The following is a 27,098-nucleotide window of genomic DNA, read 5'->3' as shown; positions in this document are numbered from 1 at the left end:
TTTGCGTGAAGTATGCCACTAGAGACTGTCACTGCTGATTGTGGTTGCCTCTTACCCTTGCAGTTTTCTGTATCAGAACAGAAGTGTTAACATTTATCTTCCTGATTGTAAAACAATGAATTAGAGCCTTGGTAAGCTTCTTGTTAAGATTTGACTGTCTAACAATAGCCGTCATCACATTTACAAGACAGCACAGGCTGGTGATCATCACAAGCACGTCGTCGCATCTTACAAAGGCTATCCAGAAAGTAACAAATGTTTTGAAATAAAACAGTGACAGTATGGGATAATCAAATTTTATTATATACGTTTTAAAGGTACACACTTCGGCTATTTTTCTACATACTTACCATTCAAATTGAGGCACTTATCATTTCACAAATTTTTCAATACTGTCTCTAGAAATCTGCTGCCTGTAATTGAAACCACTGGTTTTTACCAGCATGCAGTTTGGTGTCAACATCAAAGTGTTGCGTAGCAATCAATGTCCTCATTGCTGGGTAGAGATCTTTGTTGCTCGGTGTCAAATCTGGGCTCGATGGTGGATGATCAAACACCTTCCATCCAGAACTCCTTGGCTGTTGGGTTGGACTGGCTGTGTGTGAACGTTTGTCATCGTGCAAAGCAAAACTTTTGCACAAAGTTTCCCCCGATGCCTGTTTTGTATCGCCTGCCTTATCTTTGTCAATGTTCAGCAGTACCTCTGAGTTGTGGTGTCACGTTCAAGGAAATCAGAGAATCATTCCCTTAGCACAGTAGCCATGATATTTCTTACTGATAATGGTATCTTGGGAGAATTTGTCTGTCCCCATCCCTTTGACTGCCTTTTTGTTCTGCAGTTGACATGCTTCACCCAAGTTTTGTACCCAGTTAAGATAAAATTGATAACTTCATTAGCATTTTTCTCGTGATCCTAGAGGAAAGTCAGTGCTGCACGAGTCTTTTTATAGTTTTCTGTTAGGATTTTGGGAACCAAGCCTACACAAAATTTGGTAACTAGTTTTCAGCCACAGTTTCACACATCAAACTCCTTGAAATTTGGGAAAAATGTTGTGAAAGTTCAGTAATCCTGAAATGACGATTTTTCACTGATTGTCATTTTTTTCATTGTCAGTCAGTCAAGTCAACAAGGCTTAGGCCTAAAACTGCAATCCTCATTGTGAACGTTGGTACAACCATCTTTAAATAGCACACTGGTCTCTCATTCAGGACGACGAGGATTCAGACCCATGTCCGACCATTCTGATTTAGGTTTTCTGTGCTTTTCCTAAATTGCTTCAGGCAAATGCTGGGATGGTTCCTTTCAAAGGGCACGGCCAGCTTCCTTCCCTAATCCGATGGGACCGATGACCTCACTGTTTGGTCCTGTCCCCTGAATCAACCAACCAACCAACCATCTTTAAAATCAATGCGCCATTGCCTCACTTGGCTTTCTCATTATTGCCTTTCTGTACACCTCGCGAAGGTTACAATACAGTTTAGTTGGTTTGCAGTTTTTTGCCTGTCAAAACTTAATTACAGAATGAACCTCACAAGTGGTAGGATTTTCTATTGCAGCATACATTTTAACATGCCACAGAAAGCAAAGTAGCAGAGACAGAGACCATTTGCTGCCACCGCTGGATGACTACTGAGTGTAGGAATGTCACAGCATGAAAATGGCAGCTGTGGTCCTGCCCACTGCCATGATAGATCAAAATGTCTGTTACTTTCTAGATAGCCCTTGTATCTTTGGCCTTGTGGCATTCTGATGGATTACATGGCCTCTTTCTGGTATAACACCTTGATATTTCCTGTAGTTCTTCAAATATGCCCATATCACACAAAACTCAAACTGACAATACAGGTTTGACTTTTACCAGTCTCCTAGGCAGTGAACAATAAACTGATGTTGGAGCCCTACAATATACTGAACAAATTACTTACAAAAGTATTTCTGCTGGATTCGCAGAAACATGACAATTTGGAAATATACACAAAGGAAATATGTCACTTTCGATAAACACTGATTTTTTGATGCCTTTTTAACAGGATGAACGGTACATTGAAAAGAAAAAAGCAAGTAGTATGAAGGAAAAAATGTAGACAATGCTGTGAAACTGCTTTTGAATGTTAGTCTGAGATGGAGTTACATCAGTTTGGAAATAACCTCTTCAGTTCAGTTCCTGGCTTCAGTTTCTCTTGGAAAATCTCTCGTACCCTGTTGACCAAAGTTTTATTAATTTTTTCTGTTTTGCCATTCTGACTATTTCATTGCTTTGTATGTTGCAGATATATCATTTTGAAGATCCACAACTGTTCTTCTCACTTAAACACCTACAGCCAAGGCAGAAGGTGAAATTTGTGCAGTATCTTGGTCATGGCTTACCCAAGAGGAGACTGTATAGTATATTTACCAGATTTATAAATCTGTATAGAGCAAAATGGGTAGGAAGGTTAGTAGACCATGTCACTTCTTTTTTTCACCTGTTTGGCTTTCATGTGTGTATGTGTGCGTGCGTGTGTTTATTTTTGTCTATTATTTCTATCTCGTGCTCTTGCTTCATTGTATCCCAGGTTCTAAGTAATATTCGCTTTGCAACTGACTTCAGCACAAAGATTTCAATTTGATGAAAATTTTTCGAGGCAGGCATTCTTTTGTATAAATTTGGAGAAATAAGTGTTGGAGATCACTATGAAAATAAATTAAAACTGATGCATTTTCTGAAGGCTTGTGGCAGGCTTCAGATTTATGAAATTGATTCAACTACACAGGAGCATATTGTATTAATTTGAATGTGTTATTTGTATTGAATAACATGACACAATTTCAAATACTTTACTGGTCTCATACAGATACAACTGTGTACCTATACCAAAGCGGCAAGTAAAAATTTCTACCAAGGCTGGGAATCGAACCCAGGTCTGCTGCTTGCTAGACAGGTGCATTAGCCACTAAGCCACCTTGGTGCAGCTGTTCACACAACTACACGGATTACCCTGGCACACCTCCCTCCTCAATCAAAATTCTTACTGTCACCCCAGTCTACTTTAAATTCCCCTTTACACATGAACAGAATTGCTCGGGCTGTCCATGTTCTCAGAAATTGTCATTTCAATTGTATAAGTACCTGCACCTGGGTTTCAGGCTGGATCCCCCATTTACATTTGAAGCCAAGGTGCTGTTCCTGGACATAGAGAGTCATGGCAATTCTGTTAATATGTAAGGAGGAATTTAAAGTAGACTAAGATGGCAGTGAGAATTTGGATTGAGGAGGGTTGCGTGCCAGGATAATCCTTACAGTTGTGTGAACTGCTGTCCTAAGACGGCTTAATGGTGGACACGCCCGCCTAGTAAGCAGGAGCCCCAGATCAATTCCTGGCCTTCGTGCAAATTTTCACACACTGCTTCCATCTATATACATTAAATTGAATATTTTCTCTTTTGAAATACTTAGCTGCACTGTTTTTTTTTTTTTTTTTTTTTTTACAAATTATATGTTAATTGTTTTATAGATTGCTGATAAAGTCTCACTGTCATTTTGAAAAATCTCAACTAGGAAACTAAAATATTATGAGGAGAATAGATTGCTACTTGCAATTTAGGGGAGATGTTGAGTTGCAGGCAGTCATACTTTTTAGCTTTTGGCCAAGAGGTTCACTTATGAAGTAGAAACACTTGTACAGCTCAGACACATGACCACTGTCTGTCACCACTGTGGATAGATTGAGTCATAACTGTGCCTGATGGGAGCAGCAATTTTGTGATTGTGGTTGCAGGTAAGGAGGCAGCATGAGGTGGGGAAGGGGGAGAACAGGGTGGGGTGGGGGCAGCTGTAGTGCTGCTTGTAAATGTGTGCAGAGGCGTGGGGGGCAGGGTAGGGCTAGTAAGTGCAATTGTGAAGTTTGGAGGGGGGTGGGGATGGAGAAGGGAAAAGGGCTAGTGGGCACATTGGTCAAATAAAAGGCTGTGTTGTGCTGGAGTGGGAATAGGAGGAGGGAGAGGTAAGTGGAAGACAGGGACTAGTGAAACGTGGAAACTATTAGAGACAGAGCATTGTGGCTTGCTGTAAAATGTTTAGTAGCAATCAAAGTTCCTTTTGGTTTCACCAGAATTTAAATATGTGTCCCACTCATCGCTTGTTGCACATCAATGCGATATTAGAGTGCTGCCCATATATGGGTGAGCACTGAAGCATTAACAGTTCTGATTGCTTCATTGATTCTTGCACGGAGGACAGCTATGTTGTTGTCTGGTGTTCTGCACGCGCGGTCCTTCATGTAACCCCACAAAAAATGTCTGGTGGCGGGTTGTTGGGAGTGAGTGGAGGTCCTGCTATTCAAACATCATGTCCCATCCATTTTATGGACAATCGATCTTGCTTCCTGCAATTTACATGATACACGATGAATTTACTTTTGGGTTCTATGTTGAAATGGAGCTTGCACTCTGTCAGTGCATGCTCGAGATATGGGGGACGTCGACTTTGAAGGAGGCCTTAGACATTACCTGCCTCCAAAGTTCTTGAACTGTCTTATTAGACTAGTTTTTGGTAGTGGTTCCCTCCCATACTGTTGTCAATAATTCAACAATATGGTCCTCACAGATTTGGAGTCTGCATACCACATGACACATTGTGCCTTCTCGTGTTCTGTTACCATTTTTAAGGAGTCCACACCAAATCTTTAACAGACAAAGAAACAAAAACCTCTTTGTAAGCTCCTAAACATTTTACAGCCAATCATGTTTCTAATAGATCGCAGGTTATGATTTTTTTGAAATAATAGGACGACTTCATGGAAGCCCTGTATATTAGTACTTTTGTAAGACTGCTTCTTTAATAACACAGATCCTTACTCTTTTGAAATAACCAGAAACAAAGATTTCTGGAGGTGGCTACCTCTGGCCGTTAAAGTGCTCTGGAGATTTAGTGAGTAACTCAAACATTACTCCTGGAGAACACTGTAAGTTCATCAGACTAGTAAACATTTGAATATGGACCACTCTGTCAGTGCTCACACGACTGTCAGTTTGCTCACGGAATATGCAGTGTGTGGTCAAAAGGACAGTGAAGACAGTACCGCATTAGGGAAGTAGACATACTCATCTGCGACCCAAATGGTTATGGCAGGGAATAACAGAGTCCAAACCATTGTCAAGAAAATCGCTAAATATTCCAGATCATCATAAATAAGTCCACCAAAGATCACAAAGAACACATCAGGGCACTGAGACAAGTGAGACCTGATGCTGTGGGCAAGCTTCAGACATGTTGCTGTTGTTCACCCACATTACCTGGTGTTGGCAGATATATAACTCCATGCCACACCTGGCCAACTCGCTAGACATAAGTGTAGTCGTATCGATTGATGCATAACTATTCAGATTTTTTGTTAATTACAATATTTCATAATATTTAACAGTCAAAATGATGTTGATAAATGAAAACTGCACTAGAGTGTTTCCTCACGTAAGGCAGCTGTGGTTCTGCTGACCTTTGTTTAGCAAATACAGAATTCCACTATAAAGTTTACTTGAGTGAAGCATGCTTATTTCATTATATTTTTTATTTCAGAACTGTGTCATACTGGTTTAGGAAACACTTATGCTTATAGGATTATGCCATCTCCTTTCACAATATAGGCATCAGAGCACCAGTATTACACAAAATACTGTGTGAATGTGAACAGTTTCAGTCTGAACAGACATGACACATTGTTGAGCTGTACAATATAGAATACAAGAAGTGTTTTTACCTACTGTGTCGTGAGATGTCACCAGTAGCAAAATGTGCTCTGGAAAATGAACACCCGATTGCTTTTGACGCAGCATCTTTCATTAAATGAAAAAATGGTTTGTGAGATAGAAAAAAAAAGCATCAGAGTTAAAGTTTCTGAAACTCCCTCAATAAATCCTGCAGCTGGTTGAAGAGGGTGTGGCAGTCTTGCAATGAAAACTTTGCCTTACATGGCCTCAATGATGTGTCGGGCAGTGGCACTGCTGCCTAAGGTCAGCAGCAACAGTTCATGACCGTCATCACTTGACAATAGCCGAGGAACACTCAGCTGAAAGCTCATGGCTTTCTAACCATTTGACACAGCTAGAAGCTTAGGAGAATTTTATCAGTACATATCACTGTGAAGCCATATATTTGTACCTATTTCATAACTTTTTGGATGACTAATTGGAAATAACACATTTTAGCACTCTTAGAACTGCCTTTTAATCCTTTTCCATCTACATTGTACACATTTTAATGATTTGAGAAATATTTTGTGCTAATCAAACTGGCTCGTGTCTGTCCACAGGTTCACAAAGCATGAGGACAAGCTAATAAAAATGTATATGGAGACGAAGGGAAAAAACAAGTACAAGGAACTTGCAAAAATCCTTGGTAGGGATAGGATGTCAGTCTACAGGAGGTGTGTGCTTCTGGCGAAGAATGGAGAAATGCCGGGTAAGATTTTCTTGCTGTTCACTTGTTGCCTTTATCCAGTAAGGTGTTAGGTAGATTACATGTATGGTGACCTGTCACTTCTGTAATAGAAAAAAATTGTTGTTCTAGTAGTAGCAGTCTTCAGTCCAAAAAGGGCTTGATGCAGCTGTCCATACCGGTCAATCCTGTGTAAGTCTCTTCATCTTAGAGTAGCTACTGCAGCCTACATCCTTTTGAACCCACTTACTGTATTCATCTCTTGTTCTCCCTCTACAATTTTTATGCTGTACATTTCCCACCAATACAAAATTGACAATTCCTTGATGCCTCAGGATGTGTCCTATCAACCAGTCACTTGTACTACTCAAGTAGTGGCACAAATTTCTTCTGTCCCCAATTCAGTTTAGTACCTCATTTGTTATTGAATATTCCCATCTAATCTTAAACATTCTTCTGTAGCACCACATGACAAAAGCTGCTTCTATCTTTTTGTCTAAATTGCTTATTGTATGCATTTCACTTCCATACAAGACTACACACCAGACAAATACCTCCACAAAAGAGTTTTTAACATGTAAACTTGCATTAGATATTAACAAATCTTTGTTTTTCAGATTTTTTTTCCTTCTATAGTCAATCTACATTTTATATTCTCTCTCCTTGGGCTATCTTCAATTACTTTGCTGCCCAAATAGCACAAGTCATTTACTACTTTCATTATTTCCAATTCCAGTTTCCTCAGCATCACCCGATTTAAAAGGACTACATTCTGTTACCCTTGTTTTACTTTTACTGAATTTGTTTTACAATCTCTCCTCAAGACTCTATCCACTATTATGTAAACTGAATGTGGAGGGGAGGAAAGGAAAGGAAAGAGAAGCAACTAATGTCAGCTGCATCGGGGTTTTATACAGTGTCAGAAGCAATGAATGAAAATTGGAGCTCGACCAGGACTTGAACCCAGCATCTCCTGCTTACTAGGCAGATGAGTTAACGATTGCACCACCCAGACAGTGTTTGTTGCCCCCTGTGGGCTCACAATGCTTTGGTGAGTTCGTGCTTGGCTACCGTGGGCCCCCAGCCTTTGAAGCATCTCTTCCCTTTCTGTGCTGCGTATCCATCCTCCTGCTCTTCTTTTTCCCCTCACTTGGGAACTTGTCTTGGATATTTTCAGGAATGCTTGTTGCACTTTAGATAGCCTGGCATTGCAACAGTCCCTCACATGTTTTTCTTTCTTTCTTCATTCTCCATCTTCTCCCCTTCCTCTGCTTTGGCATTTGAGGTTTCTCTTTGTTTCTGCTTCCTCCCTTTGCATTATGAAGATAGCATTTCTGACAGACTTTCTCCTGTTCTGTAGAAACATAGTGTGAAGTGTGTTTCCTGACCACCAATTAAGATTAGAGGCCTTTTAGGTTCTGTAAAGGATGATCTCAGTTTGTGCTAGGTGGCTGTCTATCATATTCTTGCAGTGTTGGCATGTCACGACATTGGTCAGACCATCAGGACCGTGGAGGACCAGTGTATTGTTTCTAAGTGCCACAAACACTGAAAACAACCGAGAAAATCTGCTATTGTAGTACATTGCATTGGTACCAGACATCTTATGGAATATAATAGAGTTTCTGTTATGCACTTCTGGTTGCTGGGACAGAGTTGTTAAGGATGCAGTTGAGAGTGAGTTAGCAAGGAATCTTGTAAATAGAGGTGAAGGTTTTTGCCCAATTTCTGCTCATTGTCCTGCTCTTTCTCTGTCCATACAGAGGGTAAAGTTAATTCCACTCCCTCACACGTTGGTAGTTCATATTAGCTATCAATAACTTTTGATTCTGGATCTATCTTGTGTGTGCAGGTGCTAGTTATTTAGGTTTTGTGCTGGTGCTAGTACTTCACTGTGCGCGCCTGCGCCCATGTTGTGTGTTACAGTTCTTAGTTGGAATAGCCGTATCTACTGAGGGCTTAAATTTCCTCACTCACTGCTCTCTTATTGTATTTATGCCTTGACTGTGGTGATGTGTTCCTGTTGAAATGTCAGCAGTTGTTGTAAACATCACCTGGCTACTGTCCCGTAAGTTATTTAAACATTTTATATGTTGGCAGAAACTAAAACACTTCGTGACTTTTCTTTTCCATCCAACACTTAATCTGTGTCATTTGCTGCCACTACCCCTCCCATTATTGATGAAACTGTATTTTTGTTTTTCAGAAAAAATTGTTTGGACATACGAAAAGGTGGAGGAAATGGTGCGTCTGCTGGTAACTGTCTGCGGTGTTGACCATGTGGAGGAATTTCGTGGACATCTGAATATCAAACATCAATTTTGGGATCTTGTTGGCATTCGTATGGGTTTACCGAAAGCTCGTCTAGTTCGCTTCTGGAGGTGCAAGCTATATACACAGATTTTTGCAAAGAGACCCATCACTCGTAATGGCGTATCCGTTCACATAATTAATTGGTAAGCTGCACGTATGCAAGAAAAGTCTGTTTTTTGTATATTTCAGTTTGAATTTTACTCAGTCTCCGTTGTTATGCCTTAGCATTTTGTATCCATCTGCAGAGGATCCCTTGTGGAGAGGTGTTTGGCTTCAAGGTATGACTTCAGCATAATGTGATGTGCTGTTCATTGAAGTGTTTCCCCATTAGTCTACATCCATACGTAGATGTGATGTCACTTAATCTTGAAATTAAAGTGCATTTGGCTGTGTCTGACAGTAGAAAGCCACAGTCCGACCACCTATCCTTCCCCTTCTCCGCATCACCTCATCCTCCTACAGCTCCCTCTGCCCTTCTGAAGGGGTCTTCTGCAGATGGGAACAAAACATTGGAAATTTCAAGTGCATCTATAGTACATTAGTAAGAAAATTACACAAGGCCCATCCAGAAAGGAAGTTCTGTAGGCACCTGTCATAATGTGGCACAAGTCTTTGTATGCTTTCCTCATAGAACATTGCATTGTGTGTGTCAGCCTTGTGATAATGTCAGACAATGGAAAAACTAGGATGAAATAGTAACATTATGAAGAGGATGGGTCGCTACTCACCACATAGAGGTGGCATTGAGTTGCAGACAGATGCAATCAAAAGACTGCAAAATGTTTAAGCTCTCGGCCGAAATGCCTTCTTTGAAAATAAAAAGCACACACTCAACACTCACATTCCACACACACACACACACACACACACACACACACACACAAGGCCAGTCTCTGCCCGCTGTGGCCGGACTGCGGGCTGTGACTATGTCTGCTGTGAGCAACAGTCTGAGGTGGCTAGGGAGGGTACGGAGACGGCGTGGGCTGGGGAGGTATAGGAAGCGAGAGGTGACAGGAGGTGTTATGCTACCTGCGAGAGCATGAAAGGACGTGGTGTAGACAGGATAGGGCTGTTAGTTGCCCCCAGTTGGGATGATGTGTGGGGAAGCTGGTGGTGGTGGTGGGGGGGGGGGGAGGTGGACTAGGGGGGGGGGGGTGTGGGAGTAGAAAAGGGATGAGTGGATGCATTGGCAGAATAGAAGGTGTGTGTAATGATGGAGAGAGAGCAGGGAAGGGGAGCTGGAGGACTGGGGGTAGCGAAGGTCGATGCGAGGGGGATTATAGGAATGAATGATATACTGTAGGACAAGTTCCCACCTGCACAGTTCTGAAAAACTGGTGTTGGTAGATAGGATCCATCCAGATGGCACATGTTGTGAATCAGTCATTGCAGTGAAGTACATTGTGTTGGGAAGGATGTTCAGCAACTGGATGGACCAGCTGTCTCGTAACTGCAGTTTAGATGTGACCATTCGTGTAGACAGGCAGCTTGTTAGTTGTCATGCTCACATGAAAAGCAGCACAATGATTGCAGCTTAGTTTGTAGATCATATGGCTGCTTTTAGGGGGAGTTCAGCTTGTGATGGGAGAGGAGATCCCTGTGAGTGGACTGGAGTAGGTGCTAGTGGGACAATGTGTGGGACAGGTCTGTTGCAGGTGTATGAGCTGTGAGACAAGGGTTTGGGAGCAGCAGTGAAGTCGGGATAGCCAAGGATGTTCCATAGGTGCCATTGTGGAGGGAATGGGAAGAGTAGAGGGTAGGATATTCCTCATTTCAGGGCATGATGAGAGGTAGCTGAAACTCTGGTGGAGAATGTGATTCCTGGGTGGAACTTGAGTCAAGAGATGAGACAATGTGTATGTGGGAGGAAGGAGGTGACAGGAGAAACAAGGCATGGGAGATCTATTTCTTTACAAGGTTTGGTAGGTTATTTTAGTCTGTGGACGTCTCAGTGAGACCTTCGGCATATTTGGAGAGGGACTGCTCATCTCAACAGATGCGATGACCATGGGAATCTAGGCTGCTGTTGTCCTCAGTCCAAAGACTGGTTTGATGCAGCTCTTCATGCTGCTCTGTCCTGTGCAAGCTTCATCATCCCCGAATAACTACTGTGGTCTACATCTTTCTTATTATGCTTACAGTTTTCATCTGCTGGACTCCCTCTACAATTTTTACCCCATGCACTCCCCTGCAATACTAAATTGGTGGTCCCCTGATGCCTTAGAATGTCCCCTATCAACCAATCCCTGCTTTTGGTGAAGTTGTACCACATATTTCTCTTCTCCCCAGTTCCATTCAGTACTTTCTCATTAGTTCCCCGAATCTTCAGCATTCTTCTGTAGCACCACATATCGAAAGCTTCTATTCTCTTTGTATCTAAACTGTTTATTGTCCGTGTTTCACTTCCATACACGGCTACACTCCAGACAAATTCCTTCAGAAATGACTTCCTACCTTTCATATTTTTCTTTAGTTTCTGTTACTGCTTGCTCAGTGTACAGGGGTTAGGCTACCGCCCTGTCTCACTCCCTTTTTAACTGCTGCCTCTTTTTCATTCCCCTCGACTCTTACTAGTGCTGTCTGTTTCGTATAAGCTGTAAATAGCATTTAGCTCCCTGTATTTTACGCCCTCAGAATTTCAAGCAGAGTATTTCAACCAATATTGTCAAAAGCTTTCTGTAAATTTACAAGTGCTATAAATGTAGATTTGCCTTTCCTTAACCTATATTCTAAGATAAGGATAGGGTCAGTATTGCCTCGCATGTTCCCACATTTCTCTGGAATCCAAACTGATCATCCCCAGTCATCTTCCAGTTTTTCCGTTCTTCTGTAAAAAATTTGTGTTAGTATTTGCTTATCTCAAACATCTTGCACACCGGATGTACGAATTTTGTTATGGGTTTCTCTCCTGAGGCTATCAGTAATTCTGACAGAACATCGTCTACTCCCAGGGCCTACTTTAGACCTAGGTCTTTGAGAGTTCCGTCAAATTCTTCTTGCAGTACCATATCTCCTATCTCATCTTCACGTACATCTACTTCCCTTTCTATAGTATTGCTTTAAAGTTCATCCTCCTTGTATAGGCCCTCTGTATATTCCTTACAACTTTCAGCTTTCCCTTCATTGCTTAGGACTTGTTCACTATCTGAGCTCTTAGTACTCATACAGCTGCTTCAGTTTTTCTCAGAGGCCTCTTGGATTTTCCTGTAAGCCCTGTTAAACGTTCCCCTAGTGAAATTTACTTCTAAATCCTGACATTTGTCCTCTCATCGCGCCTGCTCAGTAATTTTGCACTTACTGTCAATCTCATTTTTTAAAAGTTTGTATTCCCTTTTGCCTGCTTCATTTGCTGCATTTTAAAATTTTCTCTTTTCATCAATTAAATTCAATCTCTCTGATGTTATCCAAGGATTTCTACTAGGCCGTGTGTTTTTACCTGTTTGATCCTGTAGGCTGTATGGAAGGGATTTCTTGGGATGGAGTGGATGGCAGCTGTCACAGTGGAGGTATTGCTGGTGTTCGGTAGGTTTGATGGAGATGGAGGTGCTGATGTAGCCATCCTTGAGGTGGTCAGCATTGAGGAAGGTAAATAAATGTAAATGTCGTGTGACTAGGGTCTCCCTTCAGGTAGACTGTTCGCCAGGTGCAAGTCTTTCGATTTGATGCCACTTCAGTGGCTTGCGTGTCAATGGGGATGAAATAATAATGATTAGGACAACACAACACACGGTCCCTAAGCAGAGAAAATCTCCGACCTAGCCCGGAATCGAACCCGGGCCCTTAGGATTGACATTCTGTGGGCCCTTAGGATTGACATTCTGTCACGCTGACCACCCAGCTACCAGGGGCGGGTGTTGAGGAAGGTAAATTGCTGGTTTAGGGAGGACCAGGTAAAGCTAATGGTGGAGAAGGTATTGTGGTTTTGGAGGAATGTGGATAGGATGTCTTCACCGTCAGTCCAGATCACAAAGATGTAATCAGTGAGTGCAAACCAGGTGAGGAGTGTGGGATTCTGGAGGGTTGGGAAGGATTCCTGTAGGTAGCCTGTGAATAGGGTGGCATAGCATGGTGCCATGTGAGTGCCCATTACTGTACCATAGATTTGTTAGTAAGTGATGCCTTCAAAGGAGAAGTAATTGTGAGTGAAGTTAAAGTTGGTCTTGCTGACCAGGAAGGACGTTATACGTTTGCAGACAGTTGGCTGTTGGGAAAAGCAGTGTTCAACAGCAGCAAGGCCATGGGCATTGGGGATGTTAGTGTAGAGGGAGGTGAAATCAGGAGTGGTAAGGGAACAGGAACTGTGGCGAGTTGGAGGAAGTCATTGGTATCTTATATACACTGTGATCAAAAGTATCTGGACATTTGGCTGAAAATGACTTAAAAGTTCGTGGTGCCCTCCATCGGTAATGCTGGAATCCAGTATGGTGTTGGCCCACCCTTAGCCTTGCACTCTCTCGCAGGCATACATTCAATCAGGTGCTGGAAGGTTTCTTGAGGAATGGCAGCCCATTCTTCAAGGAGTGCTGGAGTGTTGCACTGAGCAGAGGTATCAGTGTTAGTTGGTGAGGCCTGGTACAAAGTCGGCGTCCCAAAAAATCTCAAAGGTGTTCTATAGGATTCATGTCAGGACTCTGTGCAGACCAGTCCATTACAGGGATGTTATTGTCATGTAACCACTCCACCAAACGCCGTGCATCATGAACACGTGCTCGATCGTGTCGAAAGATGCATTCGCCATCCCTGAATTGCTCTTCAACAGTGAGAGGCAAGAAGGTGCTTAAAACATCAATGTAGGCCTGTGCTGTGATAGTGCCACGCAAAACAACAAGGGCTGCAAGCCCCCTCCATGAAAAACACAACCACAGCATAACACCACCGCCTCCAAATTTTACTTTTGGCACTACACACGCTGGAAGGTGACATTCACCGGGCATTCGCCATACACACACCATGCCATTGGATCGTCACATTGTGTACCGTGATTAATCACTCCACACAACATTTTTCCACTGTTTAATTGTCTAATGTTTACGCTCCTTACACGAAGCAAGGTGTCGTTTGGCATTTAGCAGCATGATGTGTGGCTTATGAGCAGCCGCTCGACCATGATATCAAAGTTTTCTCACCTCCTGACTGTCATAGTACTTGCACTGGATTCTGATGCAGTTTGGTATTCTTGTCTGATGGTCTGGATAGATGTCTGCCTGTTACACATTACGGCACTCTTCAACTGTCGGCAGTCTCTGTCAGCCGACAGATAAGGTCGGCCTGTACACTTTTGTGCTGTACGTGTCCCTTCATATTTCCACTATACTATTACATCGAAAACAGTGGACCTAGGGATATTTAGGAGTGCAGAAATCTCCGTGTACAGTCATATGACACAAGTGATGCCCAGTCGCCTGACAACATTTGAAGTTTGTGGGTTCCGCAGAGCTCCCAATTCTGCTCTCCCACTATGCCTAATGACTACTGAGGTCACTGATATGGAGTACCTGGAAGTAGGTGGCAGTACAATGCACCTAATACAAAAAACAAATGTTTTTGGGGGTGTCCGGATACTTTTGATCACATTGCGTGTTTGTGTGTTTTTTATTGTAACAAGTTTTTTGAACTCATCGTTGATGAAATTTTTGACCCCCAAGAAACTTTTTCATGTGCAGAAAGAGAAGGAATTTGCTAGGGGTAAGATCAGAGCTGTATGGGAGGGGGGAGTCAAACTGGTTCCACCCAAAGTTCTGCAAGCGGTGATGTCTTGTCAGCAGTGAGAGTTCTAGAACTGTCATGAATCAAAACAATACAGTTTGTGAGCTGTCTCCAGTGCTTATTTTGTATTGTACGATGCAGTTTCAAAAGTCCCACAGTAAACATTTTCTTTTATTTTTCACCTCACAGTAAAAAATGCACCAGGAGAATGCTGTGTCTATCCCAAAAGGCTGTGCACATGACCTTTTGAGGTGTGAAGGTGATTGTCTGCTAAAGTCTCCATTGGTGATGCCGTGTGCCTCCAATCTGTTGATTGTTAAGATTGAGTGTTATTCAAGTGACCCATGCTCATCTCCAGTCACGCTCTTGCTTAGAAAATCATCACAATTTTTGTTGTAACATGCATGGATCAGGTACTGTTTCCTTTTTCTGTGCTCTGTTGGTTTTTGGCCCCCAACGAACAGAAAGCTTTTGATAATTTAGTTTTTCAGAAAGTTTCATGAAGAAGGGATCTTGAAATTTGTGCAGAGTTCTTAGGGTGATGGGATGTTATAAACTGTTTTCCTCTGAGTTCTTAAACTGTACAGACCAATTCTTCATTATCTAAACATGGATGCCCCCTTTGTTAGTAATCGATCAGTTGATCATGACCATTGAATTGTCAGACCCATCTTGTTACCGTTGACTCAGTGATCTGTTTCTCTGTAAACCTCACAATCTGTTGATGAATGTTGACAGGTTTACTGTTTTTGACGATCAGAAAATGAATTACAGAGCAAATCTCATAATTGGTAGGATTCTTAACCAACTTCGCCATTCTAAACAAGCACTGTATAGCATATATACCCTCCTATCTACAGCTAAATAGATAGCTGCAACAGTGCTATTAATTCAAGACAGTTTTAGTGGTACATACTGTTCAGACAGGAAAAATATACAGAAACTTAATGAATACTTAGCTGACGAAGTGGGCATGTTCTTTTAGATTGGTGAGAGGTCCAGTTTGTGATTCAAACTGTGGAATGAAACACCATATTTCATGTCTCAAGAACATGTATTGTCTCGTTACCGATTATAACATGAATATTGCGCAAAACACTGGTTGAAATATAGTGCATCTTAGACTCAAAATCTGCCACCTGACTAATACATTCTTCAGCCCTTATATAACTGAGTAACGGTTATAAATAAGTTTTTCAATTATGATTTTATTCGTAGCTGTTATTTTTTAGCGAAAGTGGTATAAATTTTTTCAAAATAAAATTCAGTTGTCAGCTGCACAATTGTAATATTTGTTTCACTTAACTGATTCTGATAGATTCGTCTGTTTTCTTTGGAAGTCTAAAACTGTAGGAATGTACAGATAATTAGAGCATATTCCTAAATCTGTGTGAAGTATGAGAGGTCTGTTAAAAAGGTGTACTCAGGATTGGTTTCGCACATTTCAATGCCTTCTTCAAGAAAGCAGAATGCCACAATATATCTATGGTTGTAACCAACACATGTACACTTTGCTATATCTCTTAAAATTATGCTTCGTTGATTAAAGTATTGACATGACATGTGGTAAACCAATATTAAGTTTTTGTTACAAAGGTGGGGCCCAGAAGTTCCAGTAATGAATTTTTGTAACATCATTTATGCAATATTTTCAGAACTTTTCAAAGTATTCTCCTCCTGCTTCAATGCGCTGTTGCCAACACTTCATTCAATCATTGAAGGTTCCTTCAGTGCAGTTGTTGAAGATGCTTTTACTACCTCCAGTGTCCCATACTGAGTTCCTTTCAGGTTCTTTTGATTCTTGAGAACAAAAAGCAATCCGCTAGTGGCAGACTGGGACTGTATGGCAGCTGGAGCTGCATTGCCACACCCATTTTGACCAGCAACTCGAAGACAATGAGCACGGTTTGGCTTGATGCATTGTCATGGTGCACGATCCAATTGTTACGAACTTCTTTTTGGATGTGTCAAACCCAGTTGCGCAACCATTTGAGCACTTCGCAGTAAAACACCTTGTTGACTGCTTGTTCTTGTGGCACAAGTTCACTGTGAACTACACTTTCTCTGCCAACAAAACACAGTGAGCATTGCTTTGATTTGCTATTTGGTCATGGTTACTTTCTTCAGGCGAGAGACTCCTTGGTGTGCTACTCGCTGCTCTGATGTTTTGTTTTGGGATTGTACTAAAAAAATCTATGTCTCATCCCCTTTGATCACTGTGTCCAAAAAGTCTGGGCTCATTTCATAGTGCTCATGCAATTCCTGGCAACAAATGCTGCACCTTCATCCCACTCGTCAGTACTTTTGGCACCCAACAAATGCTGCACCTTCATCCCACTCCTCAGTACCTTTGACACCATTTTCATGCAGGCCTTCCTCATTTGAAAATCCACAGTTAAAATGCCACGGAAGGTTGCTTTTGGATCTTCTGCTGTCTCTGCAGTCATCCAAACACTTAATCATTGGTCCTTGTCCACAACATGATGCACTTTTTGCACCGAGTTGTCTGTCTGTGATGTCGATGGGCATCCCGAGCAGACATAATAGTTGATTGACTCCAGATCTTCCCGGAACCTTTTGTGCCACATAAAAGTTTGGCTTTGTTTCATTACCCCATCACAATACTCTTCTCAAAGCATTTCAAACTTCTCTGCCCCAGTTTTGCCCAGTTTCACAAAGAATTGCATAACACTGCTCCAAAAACTGGTCCAGTTTTTCTCGACGAGGGTGCATGGAGTGTGACCCTTCCTCAACAACTGCCCGCAGGCGACTGACACTAGTATCTTTTCAAAGCTTAGATCCCCCACCAACTACTCCACCCAAAGCTCCACCCTGCCAGCCAGCGTTGCCAACTACCAAAAATCATTCCGGGAACTTTTAGGACAGACACTGTGTGCTTCTTGTACTTTACATACGTGTATGCCCATGTTCTAATGGTTTAAGTATTCCTAAATTGTATAGACTTTCCAAGATGACAAATTAATCTGTTGAAATCATTTCTCGACTGCCCCTGTGACTAAGCCCAGATATCTGCTCGAGAAAATGAGTGAATGTTAGAACGTTGTGACTGTTGTTTACAGGGACTTAGTAACTATGTGGAACAATAGTGTCACGTATCTGTGTGTAGTGTAGCACTCAATAAAAGTTACTTGGTCTGCCTTAATAATGTATTGCAAAATAAAACAATAGAAACTCCAGGTAGGAATATCAACATAGAAAAAGGGGGTCAACAGAAGCGTCCGATCTTACCCGTCGGCTTTGACCCGTGACGTAAGCGTGTTGTGGTGTGTGACGTCATTACGGCGCGGAGTTTGATTTGCGATTGTGGCGTGTTTGTAGATGTCTTGTTTTTCTTTGTCGTGCTCTCTGGTGGTGTGTTCATGGTTTTCGTTTGTTTCGTTTGTTTCGTGTGGTGGGGTCAGTTTTCTGTTGCTCAGGTGTTGGATTTGAAGCGGAATTTCTAATAGTGAGTTAATGGTTAATTTAATGCTCATTGCTGTACGTCGGGTGAGTTTGTTATTAAGTGTATTCGGTTGTGGTTTTTTGTTCAGGAATGGATATGAAAGACCGGATTAATAGTTCTCGGTTGAGGGCTATGATGGGGGAGACAGCTTTAGAGCTGATTAAATTTCTTCAGCTATTTGGCTTAATTGCCGAGGTCGTGAAGTGCGGTGTGTGCCGTGAACCTATGAAATTGGTTAAAGTTCCGGACTCTCGGACCAGGGACGGATACATGTGGTGTTGCCGGAAAGATGGCATATGGCGTTCTGTAAGGCGTGGTACCTGGTTCGAGAAGTCTAGATTGGCCATGCGTGAGATTGTGCTTATTACGTATTATTTTTGTTACAGTTGCGGACAGAGTTTTTGCGCGTTTGAGACTGGTGTGAGTGAGAGGACTGTTTTAGACTGGTATTCCTTTTGCCGCGAGGTGTGTTCCGAATTTATTAAGTACAGGGGTAAGTTGGGTGGGCATGGGGTGCTTGTGGAGGTGGATGAGTCGCAGTTTGGTAAAAGGAAGTATGGGAGGGGGAAGTCTGTGGCTGGTCTTTGGGTGTGGGGGGCTGTTGTTCAGGGGGGTGGGGGTACTGAATGTGTTTTTAGGATTGTGGAGGGGAGGTCGAAGCCTGAATTAGTGGGGTTAATTGAGGAGTATGTAGAGCTGGGGTCCACAGTAGTTTCAGATGCGTTTTCTTCATATAGGGGGTTGGGTGAGAGGGGATTTAATCATTTAGTAGTGAACCACAGTCTAGAGTTTAAGAATTATGATACTGGGCCTTGCACTAACACAATTGAGGGGATGTGGGGAGCGGTTAAGTCAGTTCTTGGGAGGGGGAAGAGGCGCTCTTCCAACCTTCAGTCTCATTTAGATGAGTACTGTTGGCGGAAGAGTGTCCCAGAGGGCTATTGCATTCTTCGGGTTTTTTTAAGGGCTGTGGGTAAAATGTATAGACCGAAAGTGGTTAGTTAGGGTGGGCTGGGTAGGTGGGTGGGTGGTTTATTTTGTTGTATAGTGTTTGTGTGTTGTATTTTGGAGTTGTGGGGGAGGGGGTTGACGTTTGGGTGGGTTGGGTTTTTATTTTACTTCAGTATTTTTTCGTTGGTGTGTGTGTGTGTGTGTGTTTTTGTATGTGTGTGTGTGTGTGTGTGTCTGTGCGTGCGTGCGTGTGTGCATTTGTGTGTGATTGTGGTGGCCAATCTAGTTTGTGGAGCTGGAACTTTTTTGAGGTAAGTTCCGTTTTTTTTTTTTGGTTATTTATGTATGTTTTGTGTATTGGGTATAGGTTGGAAACATCCGATCTCACGCGTCGGCTTTGACCCCTCACGTAAGGGACCTACACATTGATCTGTAGCGTAGCCCTGAATACGAGGTTAGGTTGGGAGTTTTTTTTTGGAATGCGGCCGCGGCAGCGGCCGCCTATGATTCGAAAATATTGATTTGACACTAATGAACATGTATACGTAATATGAAGCAATTTGATGAACATATTGATCTGTAGCGTAGCCCACTTGAGGTTAGGTTGGGAGTTTTTTTTTTGGAATGCGGCCGCGGCAGCGGCCGCCTATGATTCGAAAATATTGATTTGACACTAATGAACATGTATACGTAATATGAAGCAATTTGATGAACATATTGATCTGTAGCGTAGCCCACTTGAGGTTAGGTTGGGAGTTTTTTTTTGGAATGCGGCCGCGGCAGCGGCCGCCTATGATTCGAAAATATTGATTTGATCAATATGTTCATCAAATTGCTTCATATTACGTATACATGTTCTTTAAACACGTATTGGTATTTGGTCAGTTTTGTGATGTTGATTTACTTCGTTGTTTTGCGTGGTTTTGAATGGCGGTCGGTCGCTACATTTCTGTATATTTAGTTTCTCCGCACCCAAAAACCCCTAATTTCCCACGCTTGTCCCGTTACAGTCATTAGGCTTTTTGTGAAACTTGTGTATTTCAGTGTTTACAATACGTATGCGATGTTTTTATATCCGCCATATTGGAATTGTTTATACTCGTTTCCGCGGTATTTGTGACGTCATGGGTCAAAGCCGACGGGTAAGATCGGACGCTTCTGTATTTCCGAAAAAGGCATATTGCTTCTTAATGTAAACAATAATCCAGAGTGCTGATAGTCATCTGTAGCCAAGCATGTAGCATTTAACTCGTCTGAACAGCATCCCCTTTCTATGTCTGTTGCCTCCTCACCCCTCTCTCTGTCCACCATATACTATATCCATCTCAACCTTACCCCACCCTCTCACAGGTCGATGTTGATGGGACATTAAACCGTAATCTTCCTTCTTTTTTCTCCCAGCTGTTCCCATGCCCACTTGTAGCCCTTGCAAAACAGGTCAGTAAAGCAGGTCAATACTTCTGACACAACACACCTGTTATGCAAGGTAGCCTGCACATCAGGTGCTAATAAACCTTTTCTTGCCCCCTGACATATAGGCTGCCCTCCAAAGCTTGTCAGTAAAGCAAGCTGATACTTCAATATTTTGAACATAGCTGCACAACAGCAACGGTTCCACGTAATAAAATTATAACCAGCCGACCAGTTGCAATGGATAAAGAAATTCTTTACCTAGGTTTCGACAAATATAAATTTGTCTTCTTCAGAAGGTAGCCTAAGGACAATGAACATCATAGCTTACATTAGAAAAGTATGAAACTTAAGCCAAGAATAAATTTTAACACAAATTAGAGAACTCTTGCATTACAGAAATATGATAACGACGACTGGTACTTACAATTTTACATTAGTAAGGACTAATGTACCATCACAGTTTTTACAATTTTCGGCATAGATCCATTTCTCAAAAATGCCTTATAAATATGAACCCGAAACCACCCGTGCTCAGAGGTCAGTTTAAACTGCATAAACAAAATCGCCCGATTCGCCCTGTAGTGAATGGAATAGGTAGTCCACATCACAAACTCGCCCTAGCGAGATTCTTTCACATTTGAAAATAATTTTTTGGTTAAAAACAGCAAGGAGTTGATCAACAACTTTCAAACTGTAAGATGTACACCTGACACTAGACTGGTTTCCTTTGACATCGTTAGTCTTTATACAAGTGTCCCTGTCGATGTAACCAAAAAAAAAAATGGAAATGAAGTCCCGTGCTTCTTTACAGAGCGTAGGGGAACGTATTCAGATAATGTCATTCCTGCTGACTCAACTCATCCAAAAGCTCATAAACTGGTGTTTTTTCATTCTGCCATTCACCGTATGGTAACTACTCCTTTATCACCTGCTGATCAACAAAAAGAATTGAGTGTCATCAAAGCAATTGCGGTTAATAATGGGTACAATCAGAATATGATTGATTACATGTTCAGTAAGAAAACTTCCCAAAACTGTTCGACTTTGAACAATAACCTCCCCACTGATAGCAAAGAAGCTAAAAAATTTATTTCTATTCCTTTCTTGGGGAATATATCGTATAGGATAAAATGTCTTCTAACGAAAAAATGTAACTGCAACGTCTCCTCCTCTACAGATAACAGTTTAATGAGAAATATTGTACATTCAGTTGAGATCCCTGGCGATTGGTTTTCCAATTCACGGGTTTATAAACTAACCTGTAATAGCTGTCCTTCATACTATATTGGTCAAACAGGCAGAGCTGTGAAAACAAGATATAAAGAACACCTATTAGGTAAAAAAGGAGCGAATATACACAGTTCTACTTTCGCTGAACACCACCTGATAGCCGGTCATACGCCTAAGCATTTAGAAGACTCTGTTACCCTACACAGAGAAGTCAAAGGGTGTAGACTAGATCTGTGGGAAGAGTTACAAATTTTCAAACATCTTGAGCTCAAGGACGGTAATATACAGAACGACCAGTTGAACCTTGCTTGTAGACAATTTTTTGAAGACTTTAAACCTGTACTGTTTATGGCATAACATTAATGCTGGTAACCTTAGTGATTTATTTCCTCAGGAAGCTATGATGCACCTTCAATGCTTCAAGCTCACTGCCACTTATGTAATGGTGGTTTTCTCATGATGTATGTTGCTACTTCATCGGCCATTATGTGATTTTGCCTGGCTCTAAAATTTTTTGGTTTTCCCTATGAATGTGTATTAACAGGATAATGTCCGTAATTCTTTCTTGACAAGAGCCATTATTGTCAATTTTAAAGTTCTGACATATATACTGTTTTTGGGCTTCACTAATATAGTAATGTAATTTTTTTTTATTTTGGCTGTATATGCCACTGGGCGTAAGTTTCTCGGCGTAAGCACCACCTACTTTTTTGATGTATAACTACATTATTTGTACCAGTGCTCCCATACTGTTATAACGGGAGTGTTAATTTCCTTCTTTTTTATTGTCACTTCACCTAAGGACGTTATTAATACTGATAATGTACACTTGTCTTTGTACGCCAATTGGCACATGTTTCTCGGCACAAGCGCCACCTGCCCTGGTTTCAGAGTAACTACGCGCGCCGATTACACTCAGTCGGTTGTGAGCTCTGCAAGATCCATGAACTATCTTGTATTTACGTGACAAACCCTAATTCTAGGGCAATCTTTCATTTTTGACAAATGGATCTATGCCGACAATTGTAAAAATGGTGATGGTACATTAGTCCTTACTAATGTAAAATTGTAAGTACCTGTTGTCATCATATTTCTGTAATGCAAGAGTTCTCTAATTTGTGTTAAAATTTATTCTTGTCTTAAGTTTCATACTTTTCTAATGTAAGCTAGGATGTTCATTATCCTTAGGCTACCTTCTGAAGAAGACAAATTTATATTTGTCGAAACCTAGGTAAAGAATTTCTTTATCCATTGCAACTGATCGGCTGGTTATGATTTTATCAAGCTGATACTATTCCGACACAACATGCCTGTCGTACAGGGCAGTCTATATTTTTTTTGCCCACATCTCTGCTCCTGTCAGAGCTAAGAGGTTATAAACCCCACATTGCTGATACTTAAGAAGTTTTCTGTTTGTGTGCCAAATTTGGTTGAAACCGATCCAGGGGTTTATGAGGAGACCCTAAACACATTCACCAGAATACAAATGTTGTTTATTATCAATTAATATCTGATACATAAATGTGAAATGTCTTATTTTTAAATGAAGAAAATTTATACAACTGCCTATGATCACTGCCCACCGCAACACTTGAATTCGCCTGATGGCATTGCAGGCACGTGACATGGTAACAAAAGTATGTAAAGTGGGCAGGCACAGATGGGATCACCCAAGGGAAGATATGGGCTGCAAATGGGTAAATCCATTGAGATAAGCGATTTTGACAAAGGGCAGATTATTATTACGCAGAGCCTCTGAACGAGTATCTCGAAAATGGTGAAGCTGGTCAAATGTTCGGCATCTATGGAAAGAGGTAGGACAGTGAAACTACCACTAGGCACTAAATGGTTGGACGTCCACGACTCTTCACAGAATGTGGAGTTCGGAGGCTTGTCTGCTCTGTTAAGTAGGATAGATGATCTGTGGCATCTCTGCCGAAAGAGCACAATACTGGTGCACGCACAACTGTTTCGCAGAACAGAACATGGGGATCAACAGTGTACCATCCCCTAAGCGTTCACATGTTGACCCAGTGACATTGTCATTTATGATTGCAGTGGGCATGGGACCATCAGGATTTGACCATCAATTGATGTAAACATGTTGTCTCTTCAAGTGAATCACATTTGTGCTACACTACGTTGATTGTCGTCTCCAAAAACGGCGTCATTGAGGTGAAAAGCAGCTCGATAAGTGCAGCACACTACACGGATGCAGGCTGGTGGGAGCAGTATTATGCTATGAAACACTTTTTTCTGTGCTTGCATGGGACCAGTGGTAGTAATCAGACATGCTGACAGCTGCGAACCACCTGCATCCCTTCATGCTTGATGTCTTCACCGATGGCAATGTCGTCTTTCAGCAGTACAAGTGTGTGCGTCTTATAGCCAGAACCGTGCTACAGCAGCTTGAGGAGCATTATAGTGAACTCAGGGTGATGTCTCAGTGACCAAATTCACCTAAAGTAAATCCTGTGGAACCCAGCCATATTGCTGTCAGGTGCCGCCACCGAATATGCAAATCAGTGGACCATCATTTATACGAATTACACTACCTGTGCATTTGCATCTGATGCAAAATACGTGCACGAGCCTACCAACAAACCGTCAGATCCCTGATATGCAGAGTCAGTTATCTATTTCATTCCAAAGATGGACAAACACGCTATTAAGTTGTTGTTGTTGTTGTTGTTGTTGTTGTGGTGGTGGTGGTCGTCTTCAGTCCTGAGACTGGTTTGATGCAGCTCTCCATGCTACTCTATCCTACTTCATCTCCCAGTACCTACTGCGACCTACATCCTTCTGAATCTGCTTAGTGTATTCATCTCTTGGTCTCCCTCTACGATTTTTACCCTCCACGCTGCCCTCCAATACTAAATTGGTGATCCCTTGATGCCTCAGAACATGCAACCGATCCCTTCTTCTAGTCAAGTTGTGCCACAAATTTCTCTTCTCCCCAATCATTAGTTACGTGATCTACCCACCTTATCTTCAGCATTCTTCTGTAGCACCACATTTCGAAAGCTTCTATTCTCTTCTTGTCCAAACTATTTACCGTCCATGTTTCACTTCCATACATGGCTACACTCCATACAAATACTTTCAGAAATGACTTCCTGACACTTAAATCTATACTCGATGTTAACAAATTTCTCTTCTTCAGAAACGCTTTCCTTGCCATTGCCAGTCTACATTTTATATCGTCTCTACTTCGACCATCATCAGCTATTTTGCTCCCCAAATAGCAAAACTCCTTTACTACTTTAAGTGTCTCATTTCCTAATCTAATTCCCTCAGCATCACCCGACTTAATTCGACTACATTCCATTATCCTTGTTTTGCTTTTGTTGATGTTCATCTTATATCCTCCTTTCAAGACGCTATCCATTCCATTCAACTGCTCTTCCAAGTCCTTTGCTGTCTCTGACAGAATTACAATGTCATCGGCGAACCTCCAAGTTTTTATTTCTTCTCCAGGCGGCAGGCGACTGATTACAAGATTTGTCTACAGCTGTATTCCACAATTGACATTATGATGTGTTTCAGGGGTATTTCTTTTACCTACTCCGAATTTTTCTTTGTTATAAGCTATTAAGCAGGTGGTCAAAATGTTTTGCCTCGTCAGTGTATAAGTTGTATGGACTGCATCAGATGTTGAATGATCACTGTCGAGGACACACGTGTGCCACATACTCGTGTGAGACAATGTTATTGACACCTGACAGAGTTTGAAAGGAGCCTCAAGCACTTTGTAACACATTCGTGTCTGTGCCTGACATCCAAAAACAATTAATGGACTCCTCAAAACATTCTACATCGTCCCACACCACTGGTTGGAGATTAGCAGCTGCAGGACTAGGGCAGTATTGTTCCTTACTTTGGCTGGCATTAAGATCGCGACACAAACAGCACCGTTTGGAATAGTGCCGTGAGTGGGGAGAATGGACTGCTGATGAATGGCATTGCATTGTGGTCAATGATGTGTCGCAGTTCTGCACTGCACTGGATTACCAGTGTCAGCATGGTAGCGACGTTGACAGGTCTCAATTCTTCCAGTGTTTCGAAGAGGAACAGCATTGTTAGTCTTTGACACCACAATTGTTAGTCATGGGCATCCTGTGTCCTGATGTTGGCTCTGCCATTTTTCAACAGGACAACGATAGTCCATATGTGGCATATATCTGTACGAACTGTCTATATAATACTGAGGTACTCCCTTAGCCAGCAAGATCTCCTTATTCGTCCCCCAATAGAACGTGAGAGACCAGCTCAGCGGTAAACTCCATCTTCATTCCTGTATGTCAGGACAATTTATAAAAGCTGTGAGTCAGCTCACCTTAAGAGGAGATCCAATTACTTCATGACACTCCTCCTAACTGAATCTTAACATGCATCCAGGTGAGAGGGGGTGCTACATCATACAGAGAAGTGGGCTCATACTGCAAGTTCTTTGTAAATTTGACTGAGTTTTGTAACCACTGAAGTAGTGTCATATATCCTCTACACTCGTGTTTCTTGATTCCGTTTCCTCCTAACCTTTCTGAGTGCTTACTCGTTTTAGTTGTCAATGAATGTCAGTAATACTGCTCAATCACCAGCATTAAAGTATTTCATTTTCTTTTTGATGTTCTGCATTTTTGTTCCAGATTTCAATTTATTGCTGATACTTGCATTTTCATGTGATTGGTAATTATATATAAAAAGCATTATTCTTGTAAAACATACTTTTCAAATTTGTCATTTATTGTTTCCATTTGATAATCAATGTAGAATTCAAATAAAAGATTAAAAATCAGTAAGAATCAAACAGGCGACTGATTAAGAGATTTGTCTACAGCTGTATTCCATTATGATGTGTTTCAGGGGTATTTCTTTTACCAGTGTCTGTTCTCTCTTTTCTTTTTCTATTCACAAATAGAGCATGGGAAAAATGATTGTTAGTGAAGCTTGTAGATCTCAGACTTTTCATGATGGTCATGTCACGATTTGTAGGTGGGAGGAAAAACGTTAATGTTCTTTTAAAATACAAACAGTAAACCTCTCTGAAATGGACAATGCTTCTTTTTTAGTGTCTGCTGCTGGAGTATGTTGAGTAATGCACTCGTGCGGAGTAAACAGTCCCATGATGAATGGCACCACATTTTTGTGGTGGTGTCCGCAGAACGAGATTTCATGTAAAAATTGTTACCTCACGATGGCACCACAAGTAAAGACAGCTGGTGACAGATGCGTCAGTGAATCGGAGGCATCAGTGTAGACATTCATCCATCTATTTTCTTGCACCACCGCAGCCGGAGAGTTATTTATGTCCCAGCACTGTGCCGCTCGTCCAGTCTCTGTGTAATCAGTGACCACTTGTAATCATTGCTTACAACAACAGTGATCTGGCTGTGTGCTAATAGAGCAGTTACTCAGAACTTTATATCAAGTTATAGACAATTGTACTATGGTGTGAACTATCATTCTGCAATGAACAAAGTACTAATTGTTGTCTGTGAGAACAATAATGGTTTCCAAAAAGTATTTTCAATGCTAAATTTTTGATAAATGACTAATAGTGTGTGTGTGTGTGTGTGTGTGTGTGTGTGTGTGTGTGTGTGTGTGTGTGT

At 41.6% G+C, this 27,098-nt stretch overlaps 1 protein-coding gene across 3 annotated transcripts in view; it reads left to right on the top strand.

Moving 5' to 3' along the window:
* LOC126210465 (uncharacterized) overlaps window positions 1–27,098 on the top strand; it is an 87,831-nt gene that overhangs the window by 40,082 nt on the left and 20,651 nt on the right. For all 3 annotated transcript variants that reach the window (XM_049939698.1, XM_049939699.1, XM_049939700.1), the window contains 3 exons: window positions 2,272–2,435; window positions 6,289–6,437; window positions 8,620–8,869. In XM_049939698.1, the coding sequence (XP_049795655.1) occupies window positions 2,272–2,435; window positions 6,289–6,437; window positions 8,620–8,869 (563 nt within the window). The remainder of the gene's footprint in view (window positions 1–2,271; window positions 2,436–6,288; window positions 6,438–8,619; window positions 8,870–27,098) is intronic.

The sequence above is a fragment of the Schistocerca nitens genome, chromosome 10 (assembly GCF_023898315.1).
Source record: "Schistocerca nitens isolate TAMUIC-IGC-003100 chromosome 10, iqSchNite1.1, whole genome shotgun sequence".
NCBI lineage: Eukaryota > Metazoa > Arthropoda > Insecta > Orthoptera > Acrididae > Schistocerca > Schistocerca nitens.
The sequence above is the reverse complement of the archived record's forward strand: the minus strand, read 5'-3'. Positions and strand labels throughout refer to the sequence as shown.